This window comes from Macrotis lagotis, chromosome 2 (genome assembly GCF_037893015.1).
Source record: "Macrotis lagotis isolate mMagLag1 chromosome 2, bilby.v1.9.chrom.fasta, whole genome shotgun sequence".
In the NCBI taxonomy this organism is placed as follows: domain Eukaryota; kingdom Metazoa; phylum Chordata; class Mammalia; order Peramelemorphia; family Peramelidae; genus Macrotis; species Macrotis lagotis.
In genome coordinates, this window is record NC_133659.1 from 80,337,077 (window position 1) to 80,355,152 (window position 18,076).

Here is an 18,076-nt window from a genome sequence, read left to right on the forward strand (position 1 = left end):
ATACATTTATGGAAGAAAGTAGCGAAAAAGGATGAACAACTTTCTAGAGTTATTTGGCAAAGACCCAAAAAAGTTGTATATAGAAATTTGTGGTCAGATTATAGGACTTTCAACAGTACTTTTTCTAAAGGTCAGAAAAAGGGATTAATTATATAGCAAAGAACCTTTAGCTTCTCATTTAAGACAATACAATGTTCTATCCCTCTGATTAAGCCTGAACATAAATTATATAAATATTCTGATCTTAAACCAACAACCATGACTTGAAACAAGGACTTATCTATATTTTTCAAAAGAATTTTGAAACATATATATTAATTGTTCTTCAAACATGATAAATCAATAATGTTGATATAAGTCAATTTATAGGTTTGAAGATTAGTAGTCCTATTTCTATTTGAGTATGATACACCAATGCTGTAGACAATTATCCACTTCCTTTGAATTCTCAGATTTGCTAATGTATAATATGTTGTAGTTTCTAATAATTTTTAAATTTTTCCCTGTTCTGAAAAGAGAACCTTGGTTGAAAGCATAATAATTCATCGCATCACTTATAAATTATAAAATGAATGGAGATTCCAATAAAGACAAATATTTTTGGTGAGAGCTCTAACATTTCCTTGCTTATAAATTTTACCTTGCTTATTAAGATTTGTAGGTGCATGAATTGAAAACTGTTTTAGAGTGGTGCACTCTGCCTCACAGATCAAAGTCTTTATTAGGGGCTGAATGTCGTCTAAACCATGCTGAACTGCTTCAAACAGCATTCTTCGGAGGAATCCAGTATTAAATAGGGAACTTGACCTGTTCAAATAAAGAAAATAAAAAAGTATGAATCTGAGAAATACATAAAGTCTTTAAAGGAAAAGAACTCCATCACTTAACCACCAACTGATCTATATAATTCTGTGTTACTGGGAGTGCTAACACTCAAGATAAAGAATTTGTGATTCAATTTTAAAATTAAAATTTAAATCGCTATTCTCTGGGCTAAAGATTTTTTATGATCTCAATCAAGTGCTTAATAATAATACTAGTGGGATTAGTTAAGAATAAAATGCATGCTTCTGTTATATGTAAGGTGTCCCTCTTTTGGGTGCTGGAGAGAGATTCAGTCTCTGCCTTTAGAGCTTGGACTAAATGGATACTATACATTACACATGAAAATATGACTGAACCATGCAGAGCAACAGACACCAATTAAGAGATGTGGAAATTGGAGGGAGGAGTTACTGTGGTGTGTTGCTCCAAAAGGTCATGTAATAAAAAAGAAAAAAACAACTTATACTTGAAAAAAGTAAATTTCAGTTGCTTAATATATTGGAACATTGGATTACAAAACAGTTCATGTGAAAAAGACCAGGGGTGGGGAGTAGGGGGGGAAGGAGTGTTGTTAATGGAAACTCAAGAGTCAAAAGTATATGGCAGCCACAAAACTAATGTGATTTTAGGCTATATTGCTAAAAAAATAATATTCAAAATAATTTTGACCACAGTCACATTGTACTTTGCTCCAAATCAGATCACATCTGGCGTATATTGTTGAAATGTGTGGACACCAAGCTTTAGGAATGAAGGTGATGAGAGAGCTGATGGTATATTTTTTTGGGGGAGGGGTATTATGTTTACACTTAAGCAAGAATATTTTAATATTGTATAAAAAATAATTTGTACAACAATAAAAAAATTAATAAAAAAGAAAAAGGAATGAAGGTGAAAAGAAAGAATACAGTGAGAGTAGGGTGATTAGGATGCTGAGGGGCCTCAGAACCATGCCACACAAGGATTGTTTGAAAGGATTTATAAAACCATCTGGGGTCAGGAGGGAATTTAGGTCATCTAGTAGAACTCCATTAATTTACAGATTACAAAGATGTGGCACAGAATGTCAAGTTGACTTGCTTAAGATCAGATGAATACTTAGCAAAAGAGCTAGAATTTCAAACTAGGTCATAAGATTTCATACCCTTCACATTTTCTTTTGACCATGCTGTTAAGGGTTTTTGCCTTGGGAATATGATGTATTCAAATTGTTTTCAAGTATTGAAGGGTTGTTTCATATATATATATATATGAAAGAAGATTTTTAATTTTGTTACTTGGTCCTAAAAGGAAGAACTAGAAGTAATAGGTATCATGTTGAAGAGGCAGATGTATGGATTTGTACAATATAAACACCGTCAGTTTTCATATAGTGTATTTTTTTTAAAAATGTAAAGTTGTTCCAATGTGATTAATGAGAGAATATTTTGAGCATAATACAAATTTTGAATTTTCTTTTATGTCATTTTTTCCCCCATGAGAAACTGAGACAAACAGAAAACTGAACTACTTCATAATAACTCTTAAGCTGCAGCCCTTCCAATGACCATTTCCATAAGCAAACTTCAAGTCTTTGTCAAGGTAAAGGGTCTTATTTATTATATATTTTCTGGTACAGTAGGAATTGGGAACTGAGGAAGGCTAGTCTTCCCTTCTTCTCCTATGGCCTAAAGAGTACAGACTGAGCAGCACTATTTATTATTTATGTATTTAACCATTTCACATGTATAAAACTGTGCTCCAACTTTTATTACATTCCTTTTTTTACTTTTTATTTATTTATTTATTTTAGGTTTTTGCAAGGCAAATGGGGTTAAGTGGCTTGCCCAAGGCCACACAGCTAGGTAATTATTAAGTGTCTGAGACCGGATTTGAACCCAGGTAGTCCTGACTCCAGGGCTGGTGCTTTATCCACTGAGCCACCTAGCTGCCCTTCCTTTCTTTTTTTAAAAAATAAGACATTAGGGTGTCATTTTTTGAGCATTACATCCTTAAGTCCATCTCCTCTGTTAAACTATGGTTTTTCTTGACTGATTTTGTTAGTACAGTGCTTTTCAGAGTTGAAAAATCTTGTGATTTAGAAAATTCTTGATCACTGAAGAGGGAAGGAATGCTGGATGACTTGAGAAAGGTTATTAGGGTTGGGCTGGAGTAGAGGATCTCCTGAGGCTCTTTCTAACTGATATTCTGTGATGAGAGCAATAAAAAAACCACAACAAATCCATACATAAAATCCAACCCATGATAATCCTCTAAATTTCATCTTTTCATTATCACTTTTCAGAAGTAATAGAAGAAATTTATTTCTGGAGCAGGTCTGAGAAGATTCTGAGTAAAAGCTTAAAACTGTTAAGATTCCTACAACTCATAACTGATTTATGCATGAAAAGGAGGCTTCCCTGACATAATGGTAGGACATTCATGTTTGCCAAGTACATATATATTAAAGCTAGAAGGAATGCTTGATCTAAACCCGTTAATTCATAAAAGAAAGGGCAGGTCCAGGAGGTGGACCAGTGACTTGGGCAGGATGAAGAGATGATTCTTGACCCCTCATTCAGAGATTTTTCTCCAGGCATATCTCTGGAGCAGGCCAGGGAAGTTGAGTGACTTGCTTTAGATGAACCTGCTAGTTACAGGTAAAGTCAATCAGGAGCCTCGGCCTCCTGATATCTGGGAGGATGTAAGCTCTTGACAGCAATGGGCAGTGTAAAGGAGTAAATCTCAAATTATGCTCCTTGTTAACAGGTGAGGTCTGAATAGAAAGAGGTGATCACATTCTATAGTCTAAAACTTTGTTGCAGTTGTCTCTGAGAATTAAATCTTTGCTATAATAAGCAATTGTGAATATTATTTTATTCTTCAGTACATACCATAAAGGACCCAGTTCTATTGCTGTCTTTCCAGGCATACTTCCATGGCAGTCACAGGGTAATTGTCTATATGGATTTTCTGTACCAAGAAGAAAAGAAAAAGGTGTAAGATAAGAAAAGACCCCCCCCAACTGAAGAATTAAGGAAATTAAAATGCATTCATATCAGAACAAAACAGTTTTTGTTAGGACCGGGAAAATGCAAACAAAACCACAAACTCCTGAAAAGCCAACTCTTCATTCTATGAACTGACTTCACCAGTGGAATAATATCAAAGGAGTATGTCTGATGCTGGGAGGTCTGTCATCATCCCGGGTCAGCTCTGGCTCTGAGGATGGAGAGACTACCCTGGTTCTCCTGCTACTGTGGGATCTATAGCAAGTTGGAAGTAGTTTGGTACCTTCCAATCTACTCTAGGATAGCCAAAGCTCCCAGAGAGCTAGTTAAGGTAAGACCTTCCCCACTTTTATTCCTCCTCCAACTGGCCTGGGCTCATGGGTCCATCTCTCTCCCACAGCCCAAAAGAAAACTTTTTCTTACAATCTGCTCCCAAGTTCTCTGAGTTCTAGGACAAAAGCAGACATGAAATGCTGGTTCAAAGGTAGTTGTAGCATTTGATGGACAGGAGAAAGTAGTTTTTTTATAGTTGGTATTAATTTAAAATGTTTATACTTTTTTAAATTTATATTCTCTTCAGTTTCAAATATAGCTTTCATCCACCCTGTGAATCAACTTTTATAAAATTGGGCCACAATTACCAACATAGCAAGTGAGTCTGATGGTATGTATGATTGCAAACCCTACCCCAATTTCTGCAAAAAAGGGAGGTTCATTTTCTCATTTCTCTTGGTTATTATACTTATACAAGCAGCAGAGTGGATAATACATTGGACCCTGAGTTTGAATCTTTCCTCAGACACTGAGCTATACAACTAGGTCAATTCTTTCAAACTTTCTTATTCCCCTCAAGGGCACCATCATGTTACCAGTCATCCATGCTCATAATCTAGGTCATCTTCAAATCCATACTCTTTCTCAGCCTTATGTATTCAATTTGGTGCCAAGTCTTGTCAATTTTACCTTTGTTAACATCTGAATACAAAATAACAAAATTTTACACTATAAAATGTGATCACCTCTTTCTCTTCACTCCTTCTCTCTTCTGATACTGCTCCCACCACTGTATGGGCACTTAACACCTCATCTCTGAGACTACTATGATGGTGGTAGTGGGTGGGACTGCAAGCCTCATATCTCTCCCCACTTCTTTTTATCCTCAAAATGAGTTGTTAAATTATTCTTCCTAAAATGCAAGTCCATAATAAACTACCTATCATCATTTAGAAGTCCCAATCTAAAATCCTGTTTGGCTTTTTTGGCAAGGCAATGGGGTTAAATGACTTGCCCAAGATCATATAGCTAGGCAATTATTAAGTGTCTGAGGCTGCTGGATTTGAGCTCAAGTCCTCCAGATTCCAGGGTTGGTCCTCCAGCCACTACACCACCTAGCTACCTTGTTTGGCTTTTAAAGTCCTTCACAACCTGACTCCCTCTTACCTTTCCAGTGTTCTCATAGCTTACTCGCCCCTCACATTTATGACTGTGTGACACTGGTGTCTCTGCTGTTCCTTTGGACTTTGTGTATTTTCACTGGCTGTCTCCCATTCCTGGAATTCTTTCTCCTCATCTCTGTCTCCTGGCTTTCTTCAAGTTCCAGCTAAAAATCCCACTTTTTTATAAGATACCATTCCTAGTTCCTCTTAAAATTAGTACTTTCCCCTCTGATCATTATTTCCAATTATCTATGATCTGTATCCATTGTTTACTTCTTATTTGTACATCGCTGTTTGCATGCTGTCTCCCCATTAGTGTTAGCAATAATGGATTTTTTGCCCAATTTTGTATTTCCAGTGCTTAGTCCTTAGAGTAGGGGCTTAAAAGAAGTTTGCTCGCTGATTGACTTAAATTTTCTTAATGTCAGAATCCTTAACTCTAAGATGAAATTAGAAGAGCATTTTTCTAACAGGGTTTCTAGGAGGAGTCAAATGAAAGAATTAACACACACACACACACACATATGTACGAACATAGGTAAGGAAGTAAGTATATATACCTACATGTATATTTATTGCTTTGCAAACTTAAAGCCCTCTATAAATGCTCGATTTTGTTGTTATGATGATGATAATTATGACAATTTCCAGAATGAGAATCAAAAGGAAAGGAGTACCAGCAGCTGGGGCTCCTGAGGCAGGGGGAGGAGGAGCTCATTCCAGGACTGTAAACCAGCTGAGACAAAGGTAGAGAGATGGGAGATATTGTGTGGCGTAGGAGGAGCAGAGGCCAGTTCATAGCATGTGGGAGAGGGAATGATGTCCAATGAGGCTGGAAAAAAAGGCTGAGACCAGGCTTTATTAGGTCTTTTAAACAGCTCAAAAGAGGAATTTATGCAATGACAAATCTATGGTTAAGAGAATGACCTGAGCAATAATGTGTAGGGTGGCCAAGGGGCAGGAGGGAGCTACAAGTACCCAGGTGAGATGAAATGAGAAACACGGTAGGGACTGTGTGAGTAGAGAAAGAAGATGGATGGGAACGACAAGATCTGCCTAGATGTGCAGGGGAAGGGGATGGTGGAGGTCTGAGGGTGGGGGGAGTCTAGAAGGCAGGGGAAACCTTTGAAGACAATTGTCAGAAATGAGGGGATTTATTTATATGGCATCTGAAACTGTTTTCAGCTCTAGCTCTATGATTCTGGGATTAGATATGGTTTTGGCAAAACAGCAATCTGATCTATTTTACTTTAAAACTGGGGAGCCTGAAAGTATACATGCTCAGAGGATGGGACACTGAGCTGGTCTTCAGAAGACCTGGGTTTACTCCTCAGTTGTGTGACTGTATCAAGATCACTTGTCCTCTGAGTCCACACTTGCTAATGTGTTAAATGAAGATAAGACTACCATGATCAAGAGATGAAGGATGTAAAAGCTCTTTGTAAATTATGAAACTGGTCTACAAGTGTTTAAGTGCCCATTATGACTACCCACTGGGTTAAGAGCTGGTGGGGGGGGAGAGGGGTACAAAGAAAGGCAAAAAATAGTCTCTGAAAACAAGAGAAGATGACAGAGTTGTGCAAATAACTATGCACAAGTAAGATACAGACAGGATAAACTGGACATTTTTTTTTTTTTAGTTTTTGCTAGGCAATGGGGTTAAGTAGGTTGCCTAAGGCCCCACAGCTAGGTAATTATTAAGTGTCTGAGGCCGGATTTGAACTCCAGGGCCAGTGATCTATCCACTGCGCCACCTAGCCATCCCTAAACTGGATATCTTAAGAGAATAGGCATTAAGATCATGAAGGCTTCTTGCCAAAGGTAAGATTTTAGCTGACCTTTTATTAAGTCAGGGAAGCCAGGAGGAAGAGATGAGGGAGAGATTCCAGGTATGGAAAACAGGCAATGAAAATTTAATACAAGTTTATATTAGGGAGGAGGTTGGGCTATAAAAATCTATATTTGGTAATAAAAGCAAATACCACTATAATAATTAAATTCATATAGTTCTAATTGCCAAGGAAGGGAATTTTAACATGAGAAATAAAATAAGTTGTATGTATCTACATCAAATATCAATAATATATATGTTAAGGATGTGGTTAGTATTTATTTACAGATGACACTAGAAAGAAATTAAAAGTCTTAGTTACCTTCTACCATATTACCATCCTTCTGGAAAATCCTCTCTTCACACCACTGACAGTGAATCAGGTATCGAATTTTCTTTGCTGTTTCATCAGCAGGGGTAGGGCCCCTCAAAACTCTCACAACCACAAGGACAAAATGTTCCAGGGCTACTGCAAACAATACTTCTATACCTTTATTACAACGAGTTGAAGCTCTGTAGGAATGAGAAAGGAAGGTCTCTTTTGGAGATCAGTTACAGTTACACATCTTGGAGAATGCTAACTTGAACTGAGAAAGAATGTTCAATTCTTAAAAATGTTTTACAAAGGATTTGCATGAACTGATGCTGAGATGAGCAGAACCACAACACTGTATACCCTAACAGCAACATGGGGGTGATAATCAACCTTAGTGGACTTGCTCATTCCATCAGTGCAACAATCAGGGACAATTTTAGGGTATCTGTGATGAAGAATACCATCTGTATCCAAGGAAAGAATAAAGTAGTTCATTTATTTATTTATTTGGCAAGGCAAATGGGGTTAAGTGGATTGCCCAAGACCACAAAGCTAGGTAATTATTTTAGTGTCTGAGACTGGATTTGAACCCAGCTACTACTGACTCCAGGGCCAGTGCTTTATCCACTGTGCCACCTAGCCGCCCCCAGAATTAAGTAGTTTAAACAAAGACCAAAGACTATTACCTTTAATTATTTTAAAAAGGATATCTTCTTATGTAATTTTGATATCTTTTATATTTTATCTTTTCTTAAGGATATGATTTCTCTCTCAAATACATTCAATTTTGATCAATGCAATGCACAGGATGTAAACAATGTAAAAACTATCGGACTGCCTTCTGTGGGGGATGGGGGGAGGGAAGTGAGATTGGGGGAAAAATTGTAAAATTCAAAAAACAGTAAAAAAAAAATGCTCCACAAACTGAACCATCACTATCACTTTCAAAAAATTTCTTAAAATGAGGAAATGGAACTGCTTGGAGAATGAGGCAGGGATCTCAGCTGTCCTTCTTCCCCTTGTTCTGAGAACTTCTGGCAGCTACCTCTCATTACACCCCCCCCCATTATTTCCTTGGTCACCTTTCCTGTTCTATGCCTTGACCAACTATTTTCTAATTTGCTGCTATGTTCTGTCTGATTTTGAGATTCTCCTTATAGATTTTTTCTTTAGCGATATGTATTTATTATTTATTAAGCATTTAATACATGCTAAATGCTGGGAGAGAGCTACAAAGACAAAATCTTCATAGAACTCACATAAGTGATCTAGACATTGAAGAATCAGGTTGGCATGGGCAGTAAGGGCAAGACTAAATGTATAGAAGGGGAACTAACAGTGTGGAGGCATGGCTGGAGCTAACAAATGGCCCAGTATTAGATTGTGGAGGGCTATGAATGCCAAGTCATGGAGTTTGGACCTCAAGCAGCATATAAAGGGAACAACTGAAAATTTTTGAGCAGAGGAGCATTATGATCATATTTATACAACAAGAATATTATTCTGACAAGTGTCAATTGGAGAAGGTGGATGCTGCAAAGTCAGTTTTATGAAGGTAACATCTTAACTGAAATTGGTGGTAATGAGAATTTTTTTTAGTTTTTTTTCCCCCAAGGCAATGGGGTTAAGTGGCTTGCCCAAGGCCACACAACTAGGTGATTAAGTGTCTGAGGCCGGATTTGAACTCAGGTACTCCTGACTCTAGGGCTGGTGCTCTATCCACTGCGCCACCTAGCCGCCCCATGAAAATTTTTATTAGGGCAGTGGACCTACGTAATGGACCTGTCAGATTTTGTGGAGGAAGATTCTTCACAGGACTTGAGTGACTGGCTATATGGAGTAAAGGGGCAAATAAGATCTCTTTCATTTTCTACTATTTTCCCTTCCTCACAAAACCCCTTTTTCTTCACTAAGCCTATCCAGATGAAACCCACCTGCATTTGATTACACTGCCATACTGTGCTTCTGTGGTATTAGTTTAATTTGTACATATTACCTTACATTTGCTGATGTTTTCTTAGAAATATTTAACCACTTATTCTGTGCATGTTCTGCCTCCCTGGACTAGGCAGAGGGTCTTCTATTTCTCCTGCATGGTAACAACTGTAGCAATATGCCTATAACGGGAGCTTGATAAAAGCTGATACTGAATGAATGAAGCCCTCTACTTCTCAATGAGTGAAGAATCATTGCTTGGAGCCAAACCAATTAAATAAAGCAGAAACAAAATAAAATGGATATAGTTTAATATGTTCCCTAACCTTGGTTAAAATTTTTGCTTTTCCTTTCCCTGTTACTTTTGTTCTCTACTTTCTTATTTCTTCTTATCCTCAATGAAATATATTAGCCTGAATTTAACTTTTAACTTCTCCCTCCCCACAGCTTCAATTGTCTTTTCAGAAGCTTTAAAAAGAATTTAAAAAACAATCTATAAATCTGGCACAAGTTTTTACCTTTTAAGACAAAAATTCTCTGTATGAAACTGTAATTATAAAATGCCTCATAAAATAAAACAGAAATCATTACCAAATCAACTGAAATGTATACAGTGAATATTCTGGTAAACCCTACAGCACAGAATTATGAGAGATACTAGAATACTATGAGGCTTGCTGTTAATAATCAGTACCTTGCCACAGCAGCCACAACAATTCTGGCTGCCAGTTCCTTGTAGTATTCAGTTCGCACAATGTTACAGCCATAATGACGACGGGCCACATGCAAAGCCTTTGCATATAAAGAGCTAATGTCTGTCGAAGTTACTGACACTATTCCAAGATTCCTTACGTTTCTGAAGGCAGAATCTAGATAGTTCACTGATGTGCCAAAAGGGTCCAAGTGTCTAAAATCACAAAAGATATTTGAGCATTTAAAAATGCATTAATAATCACAAAACCCATGAGAATCAATCTTCTTATTAGCATTTCAGAGAAACTGGGAAGATTCACATTCAGCCATGTGAAGAGCTGAAGGAGAGCTGCTTCTTTCAAACCAACTATTTCATGGATACAAAAACATTTTACACATCTCTAAGTCAGACGTGAAGCTTACTGTTAAAAGTATAAGAAAATCAAGCAGATAATCTGAGAAAACACAAATCAGAAACAAATTTAAAATGAAGACAGGCTTAGGGAACTATGCACAAAATTCAGAGCTCTAAAGTTAGTTGTTGATGCTTTTTCTTAGCTTTCTTTTTTTTCTGATTTAACTGACATAGGGATATATTGTGGTAAAGAATCTCCCTTTAAGGATTGAGACAGGCAACTAACATTCTTGGAGAACTGGCTTGGGGCACTAAGAAATTAAGTGAACTAATCCAGGGTCACAGATTGTAGATGTCAAAAGTGGGATTTGAATCCTGACTGAAGCCAGCTCATTATCCACTGTGTAACATAATGATGCTTCTCTTTTCTTATGCTAATAGGAAAAAAATCCCTCAATTAAACAGCATCAATAGTTGTAAAGGAACTACTGTAAGCAGTAGGAAAGGAACAAGTATAATGTAATTTTATCTTACATAAAGTCAAATGATCTCAAGTGCATTAGTACGTTGGCATCCATTTTGGTCACTTCAATAGCACCAACATTTTCCTCTCCTTCTTCAAGAACTTCATCACATTCATCCTCTTCTTTACTGTCCAACATCACTTTCATTTTGTTTAAATGGCAATTTTCCTGAATCATCGTCACAGAGTTTTCATTAAAATCATTAATAGTAACTTTTACTGCATTTCCAAGGTGTTTTGCCCACTGTAATCCCATTATGCCTTAGGAGAGATGAGGAAGAAAAGATGTTATTTGCAATAAAAAAAATCACAAATGGAAATTATGTTTGTTGTAAAGAGTACAATTTCAAAAACATTAAAATGTTTCAAATCCTGAATGTCTTCATAACCAATTTTTGGAACTTGAGTTAGGATATTAAATATTAATTCAACATCAGAAAAAGTTACATATTTCCTTATTATATATATATATATATATATAAAGTTTACTTATTATGTGTCATTCATAGCCCTATTAAAGATTCTTTTAGAACCCAATTGAAGATAAATGCCTCTTGAGTACATTCAGATGTACTAAAAGAAAAGCAGTGAGGTACCAAGAACTTCTTTGCTACAATAGTCACCTAATGAGAGATGAGGTGATAATTTTTGCCAAGAGATGCAGGTCCTTCCCAGGACAGGGTCACATCTGGTTTGGGGGCTCAAGAGTCACTCAGACAATTTCAGTGCTATAGACAAAGTCTGACCAGTAAGAGCTGATGATGGAGTGCCTCTCCTTATGATCCAATTCCTGAAGAGCCTGGCTCTCTTTTGTCTTTTTAGGGAGCAAGCTTGAGTTCCAACCCTTCTGGGCTGGAATGATCTATTTTTTTCCTGTAGCTTTGTTTAACTTAACTGAGAAACTTGAAGTAAAATTTTTAGATGTGAGAAAAGAACAGAAGCTTGTGAAGAATTTTTTCCTTAGGAGAAAATAGTAGAGAACAGAGGGGATGTGGGAAAAGCAGAACTGTCACTGACTTCTGGTTCATTATTTGCTGAACAATTATTTCTTAAGCATTTGGTACAGTAAGGGCCATATACTAGGATCTTAGGGGAATAAAGAAGAGTTTAGAACAATTCTTGACCTTAAGGAGTTTACAGTCTGCTTGGGGAGAAATAATAACAATGCTAGTAATAGTTAACATTTACATAGCACTTTCTAAGTACTATTATTTTTTTTTTTTAGATTTTTTCAAGGCAATGGGGTTAAGTGGCTTGCCCAAGGCCACCCAGCTAGGTAATTATTAAGTGTCTGAAGTCACATTTGAATCCAGGTATTCCTGACTCCAAGGCCAGTGCTCTATCCACTGCGCCACCTAGCCGCCCCTTTCCAAGTACTTCACAATGATTTTCTCATTTGATCCTCACAACAATCCAAAACAGGTGCTGTTCTTAATCTCCATTTTACACATGAGTAAACTGAGGCCTACAAAGGCTAATAATAAGTACAGAGTTGGTTCACTCCAGGCCCAACACTCTGATCCTACATTTCCAAAGATGGAGCTGATGGAACATAAATTCTGCCAGGTGCTAGGAAGGAGAGAATTCATGTATTGTCCTGGCAATTCTGAACTTACTTTCTTCAGAATCAGCCCAACCTAGGGACAGAGATTAAGTATCTACACATTCTTATCTGTTTAGAAATTAATTCTTTGTTCATGGCAACCCAAGAACCAAAGAAATTAAGGCAAAATGGTCCTCAGCCCCCTTCCAATTTGTAAGGAATGATAGTGGAGAGGTAGAAAAGGGGGGTAGAAGGCATTAAAAATCACCTACTTTTTAGTTTCTCTACAAACACCGGTACTCTAAACATTGGATATTATTCAGTAGAGCAATTGACTTTTATAAATCTCAACATTTGTGCTCTAGAGCAGGTGTGGGAACATCTGGCTCACAGGCTGTATAAGGCCCATGAAATCATTTGGCCTGGTGCTGCCAAGACAACCGCAGGTGGAATTAGAAAGTCAATAAATCTAAAAAAATTTTAAGGGTAAATTAAATGTTTAACAAAGATAGAAGGTTGATTAATAATTTTTGTATGGCCCTTGACTGATGTTATAAATATCCAAATGATACTTGGCAGAAAAAAGGTTCCCCACCCTTGTTCTAGAGGAAATCAGAAGATAGAAGGAGGTTCTAACTGCTCAGCTCAGTTTTTCCTGAAAAGGCAAATAAAATAGTTATGTTGGTTTTTATCATGTGTAAAAAAGCAAAAAAACCTCTTAATTTCATAGAACATTTAATCATCTTATATCAAAGTGCATATGAAAAATATTTCTTAAAAGATCAAAGATATCATAAAAAGCTGTAACTCATGTATCAACACCTGTTAGAGGATTGAAGAGTTAGGGAAATTATATGACAAACTTCTTTTAGTATTTGATAGGAGGGAGGATTCCTATAAGTTTCAGTATCAGGTAATCAGGGAATGAATTAAGGGCTGAAGAAATGCAAAGGGAAAAATCACTGACTGAAGAACTTAAAGGATCTGGTGATTGGTTGTTTGGGGTGAAAGAGAGAGAAGTAAGGAAATGAAAGAAAGGGAAGGTTAGTGACTAAATATTCTTGGCATCTTAGATTCTATGTCAGGGATTCATAACTTGGGTTTCACAAACTTGTTTTTAAAAATATTATGATAACTTATTTCAATATATCTGGTTTCCTATGCAATCCTGGGTATTTTATTTTATGTATTTAAAAATATTTGTCCCTTGCTCTACACTAAAACATCATTAGTGAGGAGAATGAAGATTACTTTGGGATCAACCATTCACCTTATCAAGTACAAGGTGTTCAAAAGAACTAGGACAAAAATAAATTCTAAGAGCCAGAATGAGGTTTGCATTCAAGTGATCTGGCTTGACATTACTGGCTTTTGCCCCTTTGCTTTTGAGACTGTTATATCCATATTTGGGGACTTCTTTTCAGTTTCCTTTTCTCCATTTACATTACCTTAGATTTTCCATGTTAGATACACATGCCTCTTATGTAAAAAAGTAACACAAATCAAGCAAATACAATTACATTTCCTTGGTTTTTCTTTAAATTTTCTTTACCTACCAGTGGCCCCAAAAGCATCCAAACATTCCAAAGGCTTTCGTTCCTCAGCCAACACAGCCAGTGTAGAGAATATCAGTTGCCTGGAAAAAAAAAGTTGCAAAGTCTGAAATAATTTTACTTCTACAAGGGATCTTCTATGCTTTAAAAAGTCCTTGGAATAATTAAATAATCTTTCTGAGGAAGGATTTCAGAGAGCATCTGATTTGATATATACCTCAGTATGAATCTCTTCTGCACTATCTTTAACAAATGCTTATCTAGCACCTTCATCTGAAGGCTTCAATAGTTTCTAGTTTTGGACAGTGCAAGTGTTTAAGAGATTTTTTTCTTATATTGAATCAATATTTCTCTTTCTGAAGCTATTACCCATGCATGTTCGAAGTTTTGTTCTTGGGGCCAAGTAGAAGTCAGATTCTTTTTTTAATGTGAAAGCTTTTCAAATTCTTAAGGTACTATTATGAATCTCCTACAGTTTTTCTTCATTGGGCTGAACATTCCAAATATTTATGAATGAGGCCCTTGACTACTTTGGTTAGATCATAGCTTTGAACACTGCAGTTTACTAATCATTCTTAAAATATATTCTCCAAAACTATAACTACTCTAGGTGAAGTCTGATCAAGGAGGAGAAAAATGAGAATTCAGCCATCTATTCTGTACACTAAGTCAATCCAAATGTTGCCCAAGATTGTCTACATACCCTGTTCCCTGCAATCTTCAACCTTACTTCAGAGAACACTACCATACCTTAAAAACCTCATTAGTCTTGCTATCCTGTCAGTCTACAGTTTCCAAGTTCCCCTCCTTTTTTACAAGCATATTCTGAGAAATTTTCAGCACTAAATGGCTCCAGAGCTATACATTAGAAAAATCATTTGGTATCTCTGTGAAAGATAGACTGGAGGGGGAGAAACTTCAGGTAGGGAGATAGGTGAGAAATGATGACTGTCTAAGCAGAAAAGGACAGATGCAAAATGTTGTGGAAGGAGAAAAGCAAGTATTTACAAATGACTGGATATGTTATTAGGGAGGGATAGGAGTCAAAGAGGGTGATCAGTAGAACAGGAGATAGGGAAACAGGCAGTGAGTCAGGAAGACTTAGCTTCCTGAGTTCAAATCTGGCCTCAGACATTTAGTTACTATGTGAACCTGGACAAGTCACTCAACTCTTTTTGCCTCAGTTTCTCATCTATAAATGGGTTGGAGAAGGAAATGGCAAACCACTCCAGTATCTGCTGAGAAAATCCCAAATGGAGTCAGGAAGAGTTGGAGACAACTGAAAAATAACTGAACTGAACAAGTAGTCAAAACTGATCTTGCACTTGGGAAACTTGGACAACTGGAAGGATGGTGGTACCATTGACTCTAAATAGGAAGTTTAGAAGAAGGTGATTTTTAGAGGGAAAGCTAACACAGTAAGACCATGATGAAAAACAACCTTTTCTTGCCTGCTTATCCTTACTGTGTGAATGTCCAAAATAAAAGGGGGGGAAATAGAGTTCTTATTTTCTGGTCAGTGCTTGAAGCTCAAAACCCATTCTGAGGGGCACTTAGCAGAGCCACAAAGCAATCAAGAGAGAAAGGGGGGAAGCGAGGGGATGCTAGGAGGGCAGAACTTCTCCAAGGACACTTGTGTAGCTTCAGTACATGGGCAGTAATGGGTTTGTAAATTGGAATGAGGAGTGATGAATGAAATTAGGAGCTGGTCCAATGGAAGAAGGAAGTTGGTGGGGGATAAAGGCAGGTGCACTTGTGTTGGAGGTAAACATAGAGACAAGCCCCATGACTGATGTTTGTGGGGAGGGTGGATGCAACCCATCTTCCTGGGTCACCCTGGGACAAGTGAGAGCTTCCTCTTATAGAGATCACTGCTTTACTTTTTCTGGGTGGCTTCCCAAGGGTTTAATTATCATCTCTATTTAGTTCCATAGCACGAGTTGCCTATTAAGACATTCTGAATAGATGTATGGTAGACTTCTGAAATCAATCATGCCCACTGTTTTTCCTCCAAAACTCACCTTTTTGGTAATGTCCTGATTTCTGTTAAAAGTCCTGACATCTTTTGTTGTTTTTGCAAGGCAATAGGGTTAAGTGACTTGCCCAAAGTCACACAGCTAGGCAATTATTAAGTGTCTGAGGCTGAATTTGAACTCAGGTCCCCCTGACACTAGGGCTGGTGCTATATCTACTGTGCCACCTAGCAGCCTTTTTAATAAGCCAGATTTTCCACTGTAGTGAGTCTCACTTTTGACTTCTCAATTTCCCTTTGCCTTCTGTTTCCATTCAAGCTCCACATTTTGAAAATTTTCTTTCTCTCTGACCTGTCACTTTCAGGTGATCTTCACCTCTCATCTTCATTGCTGCCACATAGCGCAAGTCATTTGTAACAGGCTACTTCCTTCAACTTCTTCCCTTCTCTAATACAAATTCCACCTAGATGCCAAAGTCATAGTTCTCATACACTGTTCTAACTGTGCCATTTACTTGCTTACTAAGTTTTAATGCTTCCTATTACCTTTGGATTAAGTAGATTAAAAATATACACAAAGTACAAATGAAAAAATTTTGAGAGGAAGTTTGTAAAACTGTTTGACATTAAAAAGACTGTTACATGGGGCAGCTAGGTGGCGTAGTAGATAAAGTACTGGCCCTGGAGTCAGGAGTACCTGGTTTCAAATCTGGTCTCAGACACTTAATAATTACCTAGCTGTGTATGGCCTTGGGCAAGCCACTTAACCCCGTTTGCCTTGCAAAAACCTTAAAAAAAAAAAAAAGACCATTACAACTTAACTCTAACTTTGATCTTATTGCCTATTATTCTCCATATACAGGTAGTCATATTGGCACCCCATCTCCTCTCTCTGTGATTGCTCCGCCTCTCCCTTTGCCTGGAATGCTGCCTCTTTTCACATCTGCTTCTTCAAGTCCCGGTTACCTTCAAAGGTGAGCCCAAACACTGACTGCTTCTAAGAAACATAGGGTCTTTCTTAAGGTCTTCAGTTAATAGGATTTCTCTTCAAAATTATTTCATATGTATTTCATCGTGAATAAATTTAATCTATTTTTATTTGTTCTTGTTCTCCTCTACAAAGCTAAGCTACTTGAGTGCAGAGACTGAGTTGTTTTGTATTCTGGGGCTCTAGAATACAGTAGATATTTATCTCAGATATTATACCATACAAATGGTTATTTCATGTCATATACTAATGAAGTCCACTTTGGAATAACAGTGTAGGAATGGTCTGATCAGCACAGAAAAGGGAGGGTCAGACTAGTTACCACTTCTCTATTATCATTCTCTAAGATATACACACATCAATCCATCACTGACTCCTATGAAACTTATAAGAGAGTGGGTGGAGCCAAGATGGCAGCTGCCTGACCTCTCCTCACTTTCCCTCAGAAACAACATAAAATCAAGCCTCTAAATGGATTCTGGAGAGGCAGAACCCTCAAGACAGAGTGACAAATAAAGGACTTCAGCCTAACCCAGATGGGCTGGCTCTTGGCCACAGCATCGTTCAGCAACAGAAGCCCCTTGATCCTGTCTCAGCAGCCAATGGCATGGCTGTACCCCAGAACCTGAGACAACAGAAGGGACTAGGCTGGGCTACCCCTGCATGCTGTGATATCTAGAGGCCCTGGCACAGAAAGCAAGTGACCAGGTCCATTCCCCAAGAAGCTTGGGAAGTGCTTCCTGCATCCTAGGAACAGAGTTCAACTTTTAAAGTCACAAAATAGGCTAAGAAATGAACAAAAAACATAAAAGAGCCCGGGCCAGAGAAAGCTACTATGGAGATCAGAATGATCCAAACACAACCTCAGAAGAGGATGATAATGACACAATGCCGTTATATAAAGCCTCAAAAGGGAATATGAATTGATCTAAAGCCCAAATAGGATTTTAAAAGTCAAATAGGAAAGGTAGAAGAAAAATTGAGAAAAGAGTCATTCAAGAGAATCAACAGTGTAGAAAAGGAACAAAAACTGACTAAAGAAAACAATTCCTTAGAAAAATAAAATTGACCAAATGGATAAAAAAATACACTGAAGAAAACAACTCCTTAAATAGT

The 18,076-nt window shown here is 37.4% G+C and overlaps 1 protein-coding gene and 1 long non-coding RNA gene across 5 annotated transcripts in view; one reads left to right on the forward strand and one right to left on the reverse strand.

Annotated features, from left to right (window-relative positions):
* TRMT1L (tRNA methyltransferase 1L) overlaps positions 1–18,076 on the reverse strand; it is a 54,250-nt gene that overhangs the window by 7,052 nt on the left and 29,122 nt on the right. For all 4 annotated transcript variants that reach the window (XR_012475626.1, XM_074222233.1, XM_074222232.1 and 1 more), the window contains 6 exons: positions 14,004–14,083; positions 10,916–11,165; positions 10,028–10,240; positions 7,405–7,595; positions 3,699–3,777; positions 641–807 (listed from right to left, as the gene is read on the reverse strand). Coding sequence is in view for 3 of the 4 variants with exons in the window: in XM_074222233.1 (XP_074078334.1) it covers positions 641–807; positions 3,699–3,777; positions 7,405–7,595; positions 10,028–10,240; positions 10,916–11,165; positions 14,004–14,083 (980 nt within the window). In the remaining variant the exon portion in view is untranslated. The remainder of the gene's footprint in view (positions 1–640; positions 808–3,698; positions 3,778–7,404; positions 7,596–10,027; positions 10,241–10,915; positions 11,166–14,003; positions 14,084–18,076) is intronic.
* LOC141512894 (uncharacterized) lies at positions 1,408–3,883 on the forward strand. The gene is made up of 4 exons (XR_012475627.1): positions 1,408–1,580; positions 2,307–2,406; positions 3,110–3,235; positions 3,733–3,883. It is a non-coding gene; the product is annotated as an uncharacterized LOC141512894 (long non-coding RNA).